At 36.6% G+C, this 15,915-nt stretch overlaps 1 protein-coding gene across 5 annotated transcripts in view; it reads right to left on the reverse strand.

Annotated features, from left to right (window-relative positions):
* Positions 1-7,338: 7,338 nt before the first annotated feature.
* Positions 7,339-15,915, reverse strand: part of CLCN3 (chloride voltage-gated channel 3) — a gene marked incomplete at both ends in the record, with an annotated part of 62,633 nt that continues 54,056 nt past the window's right edge. For 3 of the 5 annotated variants that reach the window (XM_084232312.1, XM_084232310.1, XM_084232311.1), the window contains 2 exons: positions 7,407-7,497; positions 13,655-13,871. In XM_084232312.1, the coding sequence (XP_084088438.1) occupies positions 7,407-7,497; positions 13,655-13,871 (308 nt within the window). Of the gene's footprint in view, positions 7,498-9,195; positions 9,272-13,654; positions 13,872-15,915 lie in introns of all 5 variants that reach the window. The other 2 variants (XM_084232308.1, XM_084232309.1) reach the window with 1 other exon arrangement.

Below are 15,915 nucleotides of genomic sequence, written 5' to 3' on the forward strand. Positions count from 1 at the left end.
CTATAGGCAGTCACTGCCTAACACCTGTGATAGCTCCCAGGAGTCCTAGTTCAATAAGGCAACAAAGAATTCTTCTGAAACTTCAATTGATAAAAACTGTAACTTTAAGGATTGGCTTTCTGGGTGGGAGGACAGAGGGAATTAAACTTAGACATGATAGTGCCTAGCACTCTCCCCAGAGGCTGACCCCAGATCTACTGAACTGCATTTTGACAATGTCTTTAGATGACTCATGTACTCCTACAGGCAGCTCACTTGATCCAGCTGTCTCAAATGTATGGTACATTTGTGAGATTTTTTTCAGTGCTTTCCTATGATCAGTAGTAAGGATTCCAATAGGACTTCTTATCAAGGAACAAATTAAAGGGAACGAAAAAAGGACTGGCTTTTCATCCACTCCTTACATAAACATAACATGAATGTGTATCTTTAAAATGCTGGGCATATCAGAACCAAGACAATTTGGATACCAATGCTGCCAAGAATATGGCAGTTATAATTTGATACTATCAGGAGATAACAAACGTGGATTTCTAGCCCCAAACCCAACCAGTTGTGTCAAACAGTAATTTGTTTCAGGAAGTACTGATCTTCCAACAACTGAACACTTTCCACTAAAGACCAAACTTTTTACAGGATGCCAAGCCTTCCTTTCTTTCCTGTTTCCTTCATGAAAAGCAGTCAGTTGAAACCTAGTTTATAAGTACATCTAACTAGGTCCTGGCCACTCTGGCTAAAGGCAGTTCCAGTCTACTTCTGTTCTCTGAGAACACCGTTTAAGTCCCTGAGACTCTTTCATGAATGTGGCATTTTGACCCAATCAGGGACATAACAGAAATCCATTACCCAATTCATATTGAGCTAAGCTCACTTTCAGGGCCTTAATGCCTGTCTGTAGAACCTCTGAAACACAGAATGCTATACCCAACAAAATAAGATATTGCTATAAACTGTATGTCTGCAGTGATAGATACCTTAGCACTAGCTCAAACCTTACAGCTTAACATCATTCTGTCTAAATACTCCTGTCATAATTCTTAATTTCAGTACCTGCAGAGCTTTCCAAGACCCTGAACTTCGCAGTTTACTCAATGACATAGACTAGAGGGTGACAAACTAGGGCCAAATCTGGCCCGCCCCTTGTTTTTGTAAAACACACCTGTTTGTTTATGTATTATATGTGGCTACAAAGGCAAAGGTGAGTAATTGGAAAGATTGGCCCACAAAACCTAAAATACTTACTGTCTGGCACTTAATCAGAAACAATTTGTTGCCCCTTGATCTGAACAGTGCCACATTTCAGCCACAAACTCCAAAGTTATACCCGAGAAACTGTCAGCACCAAGAATGAAATCCCCCCCAATCTCAAGTATCCTGTTACCCAACATCACTCATCTTTTCACTTCTCTCCCCCTAATACCCTAGCTTTTAACAACTTTTCGATTCCATCATGCCCTATGAATCGCTACTCTGACAACCACCTTTTTTTCACGCTTCTAAACACTTTGTCTTGCTTCCCTCGTCACCTAGCCCATACATCCCACCCCCTACACCCCCGGTATTACTACACAGCCTCCATTCCATTGCCCACCCGTTACCTGTACTTATGTTAGAACCTAAGCCTGATACAAAGCTGCCTACTCCTGCTACTGCTCCCAGGGGGGGGCTGGAGAAAAAAATACAACTATGACAGCTGGTTTCATTTAAACCTCAAGTTGGCTGTGCTGTTTTCCATCAGTTCTACTTCCACATCTTTCCTCAGACAAGCCACTGCCCCTCCACTCCCTACCCCATTTGTTCACCAAGGAACTACAAAAATAGGGCCTCCCCTGGTGGCGCAGGCAGTGAGCGCGGCATTGTGAAGCTGCCCGCAGCCTCTGCAGCACGGGTTCGATCCTGGCCAGCCCGTGAGGGTCCCACATGGCGCAGCGGACCTTTCCTGCCTCGCCCGCTGCTCCCCTCAGCAGTGTATTTCATCAGTCTGCCTGTTCTGCTCCCCACTCTGTCTCTGGTGAATTCTCTCACCCTCCCGCACATCTGGCCAGTACCCCAGTTCTTGTATAAATAAATCGATCTTAAAAAAAAAAACTAGAAAAATAACTTCCACAAAATCCCACCACGCTACCGCCCAGTACTGCCTTTTCTCCTGGGCATGTTGCTTAATGGCCCAGTATGTGCCCAAGAGCCCCCCTCCCCTGGGACCTTGCCCCTCGCATCATCAGTTTCTCCCGTTGGACATTTCCCATCAACAACAACAAAATGCTCTCCTAGGTCTTACAACACCCCTTTTCTAAAAGCTCCTAGGTAGAAACTGCAATAGCTGCCTTCGTCTCCTTCCCATTTCCAGGCTTTTGCCTGATCCCTCTTTGGACAGTTATCACGTGGCCAATTTTCAGTCCTCACTTTGCTTATCTAGCAGCAAACTTGACAATTGAGCCTTCTTGAAATTATTCATTTTACTTAGGGGTTGACGCTCCATGTCAATACTCCCTCTTTTGCTGAACTTCATCTCCCCAAATAACAGCTTATATATGCTTCATTCTTTTCTGTCAGTTCGTCCCCAGGTGCCTCATCCTGTCCCAGAATACCTTCCATATTTACAACTCTCAGGCTGGACCTTTCTCCTGTACTCGTCTCATATATACAACTGCCAGCTTGGCTTCCCCTCTTAGAAGTCTAACAGGCATTTAACGTATTTAAAATCAAAGTTCCTGTATTCACACTCCTATTCATCCTAAAGTCTTTCCCAATTGACTGGCTGTTCTCTTATTCTGTAGTGATTCTGGCCAAAACCCTTGAATCCATTAACAAATCCTATCTATCTACCTTCAAAATGTCTATAATCCAACCACTTTAAACACTTGCCCCAGCTTCAGTCAATGTCAAGGGTCTATCGTATCTTGACTGGATCATCCCAGCAGCCTTCTGCTTCTACCCTGCTGTAGTCGTGGTGGGAGCAGAGAGCGTGTTAAGTCAGATCATGTCACTTGGCTCCACTGGCTTCCCCTTTTATTCAGAAGCAAAGCCAAACCCACACCACCAACCTCTTCGCTCATACTTTTTCCCCCTCCCGCCACAATGACCCACTTGTTGTTCCTGGAACCAGTTGGGCATATTTTACCTCAGGATGCCAGCATATAGTGTTTTCTCTTTTTGGAAAATTTTTTTCACAAATAACCTTATCATGCCCTCATTTCCTTTACAAGTTTGCTCAAATGTCACCTCATCTGGAGGCTTTCTCTGATTAACCTCCATAAAAAACAGCATCCTCTCCATTAAGTTATTTATTTTTCTCCATTGGCCTGGGAATTTTTGCCTGATTTATGTGGCAAGGGAATCACCCAAAACCTTTTTTCCTGAACTAATTAGTTTTTGATATTTATCATCATCTGACATTAACTATACATCTGTCTTTTTCCCTACTGGAATGTAAGCTTCAAGGACATAAGGAATAGTGTCTGACACACAGTACATATTCAATGACTATTTCATTCAAATGAAACCAATGATAAAAGATCTACCCTGGCCATTCTAGTAAAGTGTTTTTCTCTTTACCAAGAATTTGATATCAGAAGACCACATGTTACTGCCTCCTTTTAGGCAATTTAAAGTAGCAAATTTCCAAGGTAGTTTTTAAAAAATACATAATTTTTTTAAGATTATTTATGCATACAAAAGTTGGGGTACAAACCAGAGATGCAGGGGGGTGAGAGGATTTACCAGTGACAGAGTGGGGAACAGAACAGGCAGACTGACTGAAATACACTGCTGAGGGGAGCAGCGGGCGAGTCAGGAGAGGTCTGCTGCGCCATATGAGTAGCTCCCTGGCTGGCCAGGGATCAAACTCATGCTGCAGAGGCTGCAGATTGCTTCATAGCGCAGTGCTAAACCCCTTGCACCACCAGGGAGGCCCAAAAATATGTAATTTTTAAATACAAGTTTTCTCTTCATGCAAATATAATTTTTCTCTTTAAAGAAATTATGTTTTTGAACATACACTGAAATGAAATCTTCCTGCAAATCTGCAAACTTCCTGCAAAACCGTATATTGCAAATTTTATATCTACCCTGCTGTTCAGGGCCTCTCCGGTGGTGCAGCGGGTTGAGCACAGTGCTGTGAAGATGTCCGCAGCCTCTGTAGCACGGGTTCGATTCCTGGCCAGCCAGGGAGATACCCACATGGTGGAGCAGACCTCTCCTGTCTTGCCCACTTCTCCCCTCAGCAGTGCTTTAGGTCCATCTGCCTGTTCTGCCCCCACTCTCTCTCTGGTGAATCCTCTCGCCCCCTGCACCTCTGGCCTGTACCCCAGCTCTTGTATAAATAAATAAATCTTTTTAAAAAAAATCTACTCTGCTGTTCAATCCAGCATCTATCCTTTGCTCACAAAGGACAGATATGGCTTTTTAACATGAGAGAACCATTACATATATCACCCCCTTCAAGGTTGCACGCGAGGCATATTGGCCCACACTGCATAGAGCAGCAGTAAAAATGGAGTACTATTACAGATATAATTAAAGGCCAAACCACACATTGTCATATAGATTTTAATAGATTTTCTGATTAACTCATCACAGTAATCATCTTTACTGTAATGATATGCAGCTTTACTACACTGGTATAAATAAAAACAGATAAATACAGCTCTAGGCAACATCACAGATTAACAAACTAAGCATTCTTCATGAACCAAAATTGAAAACAATAATGAATAAGAAGAGATGCTGACACCCTTGCCCATTCTCATCAAACTTTCTCAAAAAGGGTACTTCAATAAGGTGCTCCACTTATACTGCTCAATTAATTTGCCAATCAGGCATGTATATTTCATGGTCTCTACCATTTCATTCAGTTGAAAAGCAGACACACCTCAACATATCAAAAAGAAAAGTATTACCAGAGTATTACCAAAGAAAACTACTGAACACATTAGAAAGACGGCACTTTTCCTGTATTTCGGCAGTAAAACAAATCAAGGAAAGAAATATACAAGAAAATTAATATCCACCTTGAATATCCACCCTGTATTGTCAGTATCTGTAGCAGGATGGGCAATGAACAGAGGACCTGAAATCAAAAGGAAACGTGGAAAATAAAATCTATGTGAAGTTGAAAATATGACACTATCTGCAAAGAAACCAATTTCTTCTTTGAAGGCTTGTAACTCAGGACAAGCAATTAAGTTATTCAACTGCCAATGCCGAGAAGCTCATGCTCTAGCATTGCCTTTCATGCTGCAAATACACTCAGGACATGTCAGAAGTAAGCTATGCAAAGCTAGCACTTAGAAATAATTTCATTCTAAATGGCCCAATGAACTTTGAATGAGTCATTAAGAAAATTTGAAGTCTGCCAAAGGGAGGAAGTAACTAGGAAAAAATACTAATCTTAAGCAGAACAACTAAGAATATCCAACAAAACTCCTAAACTTTTAATCAACTTTCAATTGTCATTCTAATATGGCTTCATGATCTTACAGATCTTCACGATCTTACAGATCTTATGTGATCTTAAAGATTTTACAGATATATTATCATTAAGAATTAAGAAGTCACTTCCAAAATGTAAAAATGGTTCATTGCCTGTAATGTTTCAGAATATGTCTGTCTGCAAAAACTCATGTTCCTACCAAAAATGCAGAATCACAGAATATTAGGCCAGTCCTTCAAGAAAATTGCCTTTGCCAACTGTGAATTAAGACCATGATTAATTATGACAGACATTCCCAAAATCAAAACTTCCAAACATACCTCAGTTATTTCAATTCATCCTGCAAAATGTACACCATGGATATTCAAAACATCATTGAACAGTTATGGATGTGACTACCCAAAGATTAAAGGTTATGTTTAGATTAAAATTATAATTGCTACCTTTGCAATTGCTTGATTTTTTTTTTTAAGTGTTTTTTAAAAACACTAGCTTTTGGTTTTAATCTGCAAAGTAACAGTATTTTTAACTTTCCAGTAAATGAGTCAAAATGGACAGGTCAGAAGACATAATCCAAGGGATGGCAGTGAAAGATTTGAAAAATGCCTATGTACACATTGGATCATAGAGAAATAACCACGACCTCCATTTAAACCCTTGTTCCCATTGTAAACTTTGTTCATATCTCCATATTTGTAAGTTTGAATTAGTCTATAAAAAATCACATTAAAAAGGTAAAATTATTTGTGCGATATTAACTGATCTGTATTTTATAAATTTTAATCCATAAAAATATAAATAAGAATGGTAAATTTTTAAGAAAAGAAATATACATTTAGTGCAAGTTATGAATTACATTTCTTCTTCAGTGTCAGCAGTGAAGTATCTTGAAGAAAGAAAAAAATGACTGATCTAACGTCAAGAAAAAAAATTCCAGTGTTTAAACATGCAATTAATACCAGATACAGCTAAACAGAATACTTCCTTCTCTTTCCTGTCAAAGCAGCATTTTTGTTTCCTTATGCTGAACAGCACTTATATATCAGTAGTTTTAGAAATACAGAATTTGCATAAGACAAGGTCACATTATCCGTAAAGTCTGAGAGGGAAAAAAAACAACAAAAAGAAAACTGTTTATCCTTACAAGTCAAGTTTCATTGTTGATTCTGAAACACATAGCACACACGCTGAGAGATTTCGCTGACGCTGCGTTCAGGATTTTACCTGTTTGCTCAGCCTTTGTTGCGTTGCATGTGACTGCTCCAAGCATTTGGTGATGGAACAAACTACATGGTTAATGGCACAAGAAACACTCCCTTCTTGTGATGGAACCTCAGTAAAATCACAGTACATCTCAATATGAGAAAGGACTGCTTCAAAAGGGTACACCAATTTAAAGAGGCTTTGTTACAGCTCAAGAGAGAAAGAGAGAGAGAAATAAAAGCTCTTCTGGAATGTAGAAAGGTAATGCTTAACTCTACAATTTATGAATTAAACAGAACAGTTTTGATTAAAAAAAAGGGCAAGACCTTGCAGTCTTAAAGATGGCTCAATTCAAAGTAATCCCTCCAGAAATGGGGACTGATAGTGCCTCTATGCGAAGTTGGAATAACAGGCCAGGTGCTCCCAGGCAGGCGGGTGGGTGGGCGCTGCTGTCCCCTCTTGCGGCTCAAGCCTGCACTATCACGGCACATCCTCAGCTGAATGCATCCAGTGCAGAACAGGAGTTGATTTGCTGCTCTCAGTTAGATGGGGAAAATCCCTCACTCATTTCCTTTTCTCTCTCCTTTCCCTCCCAAACAACTCCACTCCACCAGCATTATTTGCAAACCATGATGCAAAAGCCCGGCTTTTGTAATTCCTTTTTTTTTAAGGAGAAAAAAAAGTAGACGACTCACTCCCTCAGGTTAAAGAGTTGTGCTATTCAACAAATGAACTTCCTCTTCTGTTTCCTCTCTCTCCTCATCTATGAGATTCAGTTGAACATTATTGAAGCGGGGTCTTGGTTTGCCGTCTGGGCCATATGACGGAGGATATCTTTTTTTGTTATAATGCCAAGGAGGCGTCTGAAAGGGATAAACAGAAGATTGCTATTAAAAAGGAAAAGAAAAAGAGGCTAGATCTATCACTAAATTCTTTTTGTTGACAGGAGTAGAGCAAAGCAAGTAGTCTCATTTTTAGTTTCAAAAATATTTTATTGGTAAAGATAATTAAATTATCCAGCAACCATCCTTTGATATAAAAAGTACTATGGTCACTAATGGTACAATATCCTTTCTGTTGAGATTCTGAGGGCATGCCTCATTGAAGTAGAGCTATATTGATTAATGTATGCCAACAAAAAGGTAACCAAAAAATGAATGTATGAATAAGAAATGATACCAATTCCATCTGAGCAGTTCATTCCCATCACATCAAAAAAGCAGTAAGATGTCTGATGACTAAATTCCCTGAATAGTTCCCTTTTTTAAACCAAAATAAGCTTTAAAAAAATAATTTAAGAATTGCCCAGTTGTATGTAGAATCTTCAGCAAGGCACATACAATTGAGGTAAGATGCATATTAAAATGCTCAACACAAAACTTCAATCCTAAACTTCAGAACCCAAAGGATAAATCTGTAAGACAACCCAAGTTTCTACTACACACATCGTTTTCTTTTTTGATTTTGGCCAAAAAAGTTAAGATACGGTGCTTTCATGAAAGTCTTAGTGGTTAATGCTGACATTGAAAGATAAGTGAAAAATCAAAAAAGCAGTCCTAAAAGATTATTATAGGTAAGCAGGAAGCAGAATGAATGAGTAGTTACTTATTATTCTGTTAGTAGTTTGTTTTTTTTAAAAAAGGATGCATGAAACACTTGTGAAATATTAGCAAATAACAGGATTACAGACTTAGTTGTGTACTTAAGCAAACTGGGACAGGTTTTATCTAGTGTGGCAATTGCAGGGCAAATTAACTTCAGGTATTAATTGCTAAAGTCAGACAATTTTAGGTTATACGGTAAGATAATTCAAAATTTAACTTTATTCATGAAACCACTGGGACATAAAGCCAGTTAAAAAGAAATGCATTTGACACTAAAAGCTGTTTATAGCATTCTAGAAACATCATGTGAAAGGGCTACACATACAATCTAGGTACAATTCACTAATGAAATGGCAGGACACATATTCTTGACTTTGAAGGTACACAGGGTATAGCAGAAAAAGAACAAATGCTATATGATCACAAGTATATATATATACACATTACGTTATAGTTAGTGTGCCCATAAAAAAATCCATCCAACTGTCAGCAATTCTAACATTGCTAAGCTTGATTAAAATCATCTTTGAGTTTAGATTTACCACAAGACTACCACAAAATTAGGAAACATAAGAAATAGAAAGGGCTTGGGGTGGGAGCAGGCATTTATAACCAGTAAAGCTGGTATCTCCTGAGACTAGTGTATCCACCAAGATAGACACTGTTGTGTGAATGCCAACATTTATTCATTCAACTACCAAAATGTTTACAGGTCTTATATTGCAACTAATGATTTTTTTTGAGAGATGTTAAATTTTACTTACTTTCTATGAATAGAATTTATACATATATAAATTTATCTTAGAGACATTTTATGATACAAATGTAATTGGCAGCATGTAGGATTTTTTTTGTTGTTCAGCAGATATCTGGGCAAGAGAGAACTGAACAGTTCACAAGTTTCATGCTTCCTGACTTCTAAGGTGTCTAATGAGGAGATCTGATATATCTAATCACCAAGGGTTCGACGTGCTGCTTTAGTTGCTCGAGATGTTCTAATATGTTCTTCTTTGTGATGATCCCCAAGACAATCCTGAAACAGATCATGTTATGCTAATAACTGTGTGAGAAATTAAATTAAAAGAGGTTCCAATCATAATGATAAAGAATGAGAGAAAAAAATAAAAACATGAACATAAGAATGCTTTTAATGATCTTTAAAACAACAAAAACAGAAATGATTTAAAACCCCACATCCATTTGCATAATAAATTCTACCAACTTTAAAAAGTGACATACTATTTTAAAACATTGGTGGGTTGTTTTCCTTTTCAAATTAAAAATGAAAACTGCAAAAGTTCACAATGAAGATGAATACAAAATACAAAAGGAACTTAGTACATAGCTATAGACCTTTGGAAATTTAGTTTCATTTCCAGTGTTCTTTTCTTAAAGAGAAATATTTTTCTAATTTCTAAAATCTCACAATGCAGCACCTATGATTTGGATACATCTCAGTGATAGAAAAGTGGAAGATGGCATACCCTTTATTATCTATCAGGAGACTTAAGAAATCCCTTAGATTTTATCATTCTTTGGAATTAAAATTAAAGGTAACATGCACAAAATAATGCTGACCAATAGAAACACCCCCTAACTTTCAGGAAGTGATGCATTTCAACTTTTAAAATAGGATAATAAGGTATATTTATATAGGGGACCAAAGTTACTTTTACGTTATGCTTTATCTCTAAATAATGATTACTTCTCAGTGAAATCATCATTATCACTTCAAACAAAATGATGGACATAAATTCTCATGACACTGAAGATAACTGGACGGCTTGAAATTATTAAAATAACATTCTAGTTACTGGTTTTTATAATGAAAGTCAATAAACTCAACTGCAATCTGTGGCAATAGGAAAAATAGACAGTGAGTGTAAAAAACCATAAAAAGTTTTAAATAAACTAGAAAAAGAAATCAATCCAGAATGCTTGTCAGGGTAACTGGCATTTCCCTGGTGATTTGGTTAAAGCCAACATAACTATTAAACTTCACTTGAACATTCTGGCTGCTCGAAGAATGCCACTGTCACCAGGGGACTTCACTTACTCAAAGTAATCTGGTTATACAGATGTGGCAGAAACATAAGTGATGCCTATGGGTGGGTGGAGAAGCAGAAACAGCCTCTCTGCTAATATTTTCTTATTTTAAAAACACGGAATCCTTAAGAATAAAGATGAAAAGTTCTCAGAGTATGGAAGTAAGTTACCCCTCAAAAATAGCTCAGAAATTGTACTACATAAAGTAGTCATTTAATAGATGTTCTTATCTGACAAAAACATTTAAGGTTTGTGAAAAATCATCAATATTCTTGAATTTATGCTTGGTGTCAGGATATGTGAAAACCTTGGCAACTAAATACATAAAATAACTGCATTTTATTTCTTACTCATATTTTTCTAGCTAACTATATATGATGATTAATCCTGGTTAACATCTCTACTAGTAAAGCTACAGGAGGACAATGAGAAAAGTTGAAAATTTATTAAGGATCAAGTAGCAAATTTAGAGATTTACAAAGTAATCTCTACATTTACAATGCAATAGCAACAAAAAGGAGGAAACATAGGTACTTGCACTCATTAGTTAATGAAGAGTGATTTGAGAAAAATGAAGGTAACGTTCAGCTTGGCTTTTACTAATTTCAAGAAATGCAAGGAAAATCACTGCAAAATGTGACCCACATCTAGAATAATGTATTGTTTCCATTTGAACTAAAGTAATGATGCAAGAGTTAAAATGCAGAACCCAGCATTTTCCCCAAGAATGTCCTAAGAAACATCGGTCCCTTTTCTCCATCAGAGTTTTTCTGCCCCTTTTCCTCCATCAGAAAAAGGAATATATGTTCAAATAAGTTTGGAAAGTTATGCTTCCTATTACCCCTCTGAGATTCAGATAACATCAACACTTTCTAAGTTCTGAGAAGTTCCACAGCAAAGAAACCTCAATTGTACTCAATTCAATATTTTGCAAACTTACATGGTCACAAAACTTTTTTTGAACAATGCCAATTAACATCCTGTTAGTTTCGCCAAGACTAAAAGATTTGGAAATTCTCCTGGCTAACAAAAATGTAGGAAAGCTATAACTAATTGACATCTTTAAAATTTACAGCAACACCCCTCATCTCGCTATTCTTTTCTCCAAGCATCTATGGTTACTGGATTTGTTGTGCGTCTTCCCCCAATGAGTTCTATTCCACCTCTAAAGGGTTCAGTATAAACTAAATATGTTAATATTTATCTAGTACTTTATACTTTCCACTAAGAACCTGAAGATAGGACTTCATTTAAATTTAAGTTAGAATAAGGCACTTTATTTCCTTACATACTTCAATGAAAATACAGTATCAAGAGCCACCACCCCATATGATTTCTTTTCTTTATAAAAATATCAATCTATTTTCCTTGGAGGAGAGAAACAAGAAAAATATAATCAAGGCAATTAAACAGATTACTTAAGAAAAAAGTCACTCCCTCCCCAAGCTGTCTTTATAAACAGGCAGCATCAGGTAAGACTTCAGCTACTCACCCTTCCCTCACTTTTACATTTTCTTTTAAATATTTCCCTTTCTAATATCTATGGTCCCAAAAACCTGAGAGCTAATCAACAAAGTGAAATATGGCGATTAATCCACAAAGCTTCGTAATCAGTTATTCATGACTAGAGAATGACATTTATTGGTACACAAAAGGTCAAACCTTGCCAGACACAGAAAACAACTCAAAGCAAGTAAAAGTTGGTAACAACTCAGGCTAGTTTCCAATTCACCTATTTATAACATAAGGGCCCCAGAACCAGTAAAGCTTTAGGAAAAGTCACTCCACTTAAAGCACTTACTAAGTTTTCAAATAGTTAAGTCTGGTATTATTTACCTAATTAAAAAAATTAAACAGAAGTTATTTTACTATATACACCTCTTAGCCAATCACTGATATTTCTCAATTTCAAAATTTCCCTGCCCTCAAGAGCTTTATCCTTTAATGATTTATTTCATAACATCTAGTTATTTTAATAGGCTAGCACAGTGAAAACTCTAAACAAGGATCCAATGCTCTAGGCTTTATATTTCTATTCCTAGCCCAAAACAGCCTAATATATTGTCCAAGAAAATAGTATTGGTTTAAGAAATCACAAAGAAATAAACTATATCCTATCAGTCAGCAACAGTGTAAGACAGAAGCAAGACATCAAAGTTTTCAAATTGCAAAGACAGTGGATTCTATGACTTGCTACATGTGACTGGGTAAATTATTACACTTGTTTCAGCTGCAATAGTCCATTTGCAGAGATACTTCCCAGAAGTGTTGGCAAAGTTAAAGGAGAAACATGAAGAGGAATTGCTATAAACAAATTTCCTTCCTTTTGCTTCTTCTTCCTTTCTCTACAGGGTCATGTGTTCTGTCACCCATATGTTTTGCACAGACTTAAAAAAAAAAACAAAAACAGAACACCTGTTGTGATTCTCTAAGAGTCTAGTATTTCAACCTGCTTCACACTGTGCAGGGCTACCATGCAATTCATGCATAATCCAAAATCCCCGCTTCTCGTCTCTAGCCTTTGTTATCTACCTTCAGATAAAATGACATTCTTAATCATTTCAACTGGAAGCAGCAATATAAGGAAACAAAGAGCACTAAAGAGAGTGGATTGGGCAACAGACCCCTGGTACAGGAAGAGAGGGGAGCAGTGGAAATAGAATCCAACCAAGGATGCTAGGCGTACTATGCACTGTCTCCACATTCCCTTTGACATTGCCAAACAATACTTTTCTATATTCCTATTCTGGAGAAACACACAGCTTATATAAAAAAAACAGAAAAATTAATTTATACATTTTAAACACATGGGTGTTTGTCATGAGAAGTTTATAGAAGAGTTTTGTGGGTAAAGAAAAAGAGGAAACAAGGCATTTGGCAAAGGAGGTTTTTAGCTATTTCACAAATTTCACTTAACTATATATTATTTCCTTTATTACATGATAAACCAAATAATGGTTGAAACAGTAAGTAAAAAGCAAAAATATATAAAGTTATTATTGAATTATTATATTCTACAAGTGAAATACCAAAAAACCAAAACAAGTTTGTGCAGTAAGCATGAGTACTATCCCGCCAAGAAAGAAAATGCTGAGCATACACATGAGGGAGGTTCTAGCACCTCCCTGCCAATGCTGAAGTGCTCTTGACAAATGTCAATTCATGTTGTGGCAAAGAGCTGACTGTTGACATTTTTCTTTTACTTTGTTAAGTGTGAATCTGAGTGACAGACCCCGAATTTACAATCATACTAAAAGAGACTTCCCACTGGAGTGCTGACTTACACTCTCCCCTAACATTGCATATGGATTTCACTAAAAAGGATCATCAATTCTGATATAAGTGAACTGATTTCTTTAACCAAACTTACCCGTTGTGAGTTACAAGGCACTGCCTCAGACCCAGTTTACGGAAAATATCCACCACAATCTCCATTGGGGTATGATCTGTCACTGTAAAAGGGCTCATGTCAAGAATGCTTCGAAGTTTCAATGGCCGAGGACTTTCTGCCGGAAGAGACGGGGTATGTTGTGCAAAACATACACGAGAACTGCCCACGATACCTTCCTGCTTTTTTCTGGCACTTTCTGAAAAGAGATAAAGAAGAATTTGCTTAAAAGACAGATTTTGTTTTAAGGGAACCTGCTTACTCAGAGATTTGAAAAAATACTTATGGTTTTTCATCCCTTCATATTTTCCCTCATTTTAACCAAAAAGGAGTAGTTGAAAAGTCCCATAGCAATTTCTTCTATTTGATAGAATTATAATCTACCAGTAACAAATCACTTTCATCTAAATAAAATATTTTTTATATAATTAAATCATGGTACAATTTTCTTTATTGAGGTGGAAGTTGTTTCCTAAGTCAGGGGAACAAGAAAGCATATGTGGAATAAGGAATTTTAAAACCTGTACAAATTGTTGAGCGCACAGTTTATTATAGGAATCCTTCACTGCATGGAGCCTGCTTGCCACTGAATAGAGCTAAATGTCACTTATTCTAACCTGGAAGTGGGACTAAAGAAAGTTCATCCTAGCTTTGACTAGGTTGTGAACTCTGCTTCTGCGCTACATCTTTCTCTTCTCTAATGTTACAGTTTAATTTTCTACAGAGTCATGAGCATTACAGTTCAAACTGTAATAATGCACATAATGGACACAGACTGATTTTTTATGTTTTAATTATAAACAATCCTTTAATTTCTCCTTCTCTCCAGTTGTGCTGTGTTTCAAGTGCTTCTGTCCTCTTGCCTATCTTCACACCCACTTTGTTACGACAAGAAGTGGCAAAGACACATAAAACTTCATGAAGAAGAAGAAGAGCAACCACAAGAAGGAGAAGGAAACCATGAAATGGAAAGAATATAAAAATAAAAGTCATTCAGCTTAGTTTCTATTTTGAGTTGAGTGTATTCGAAACTGTATACACAAATACAGTTATTTCTTATACTGAACATCTACTTTGCAACAAAAATTCAAGTCAAAATAATAAATACCAGTGTTAAATTAAGCAGATATTACTGCTCATAAACAGATATTGCAATGCTTTTTACTCCTGACCACTAAAGCCTTATTTAACTGTGCTGTAACACATTCAAGTAACCACATCCTAGTGGTTAGTTCTTACTTAACCACCTTAAAAGCATGATAAACACATGAAAAAGAAGAAAGTCCATTAACATATGACATAAGTGACTTGAAAAATGCTTGTAAATTGCTTCAAGTCCATAGAAGCATCTAACTAATGACTTATGTTGGACAATGGAATGGAGAAGTGTACATACTGATAGCATACATGACATTCTGAGTTAAAACTAATAGCAATCAATCTTAAATAGCCCATAAAATAAAAACCATTATGTCATCAAGGGAAATATACTGAGATTATCTAAATAAATATTTAATATGACAAAACAATGACCAAAAAATTTTCAATTGTTTTTAAAAAGTTGCTTTACTGGAATGGCGGTCCTAGGCACAAGGCTAATGAACATCCAGCCTCCCTGGCTTCATTCTGTCATTTGAAGAATAACACTTAATATACATGAATACAGTAACTATTTTAACAAGCATGATTTATGCAACACTTACTAAGTGCCAGGACATCTGCTAGGTTTGGTTTTCTGGTCTTTTAAAATTGTTTTGATGCCATTCATTCAAAAAGGTTTTTGAAGCAGAAAACGTCACAGTTTTCATTTTCTAATATGACTCAGACATTTTGCGTGTCTATGCAGGAGACATTTCCAGGAGAAAGGGAATGGCTCTCATCTAACACAAAATTTCCAAAGTAAATATGAATTTTACCTCTCTTTATACAAATTTATGTCTTATTTTTCCCCTATATTTTTTATTTTGGTATGATTTTTGCATTGTTATTATTTTTAAAGAAAAATCTTGTTAATATACTCTCAAGGGCTTAATGTCTCAAAATTCATTTAAAAAGGTATTCCACATAATGGAATATTACTCAATCATATGGAAGACAAAATGTTGTCTTTTACAGCAAAATGAAAGAAATATGAGGGAATTATGTGCAGTAAAGCAGATGAGAAAAACAAAGACAAATACTGGCCATTTACATAGCAGATGCAAAATACTTAGAAGAATTAGCACACACTATAAGTGAAATGA

This window comes from Talpa europaea, assembly GCF_964194135.1.
Source record: "Talpa europaea genome assembly, chromosome: 4".
Lineage (NCBI taxonomy): Eukaryota > Metazoa > Chordata > Mammalia > Eulipotyphla > Talpidae > Talpa > Talpa europaea.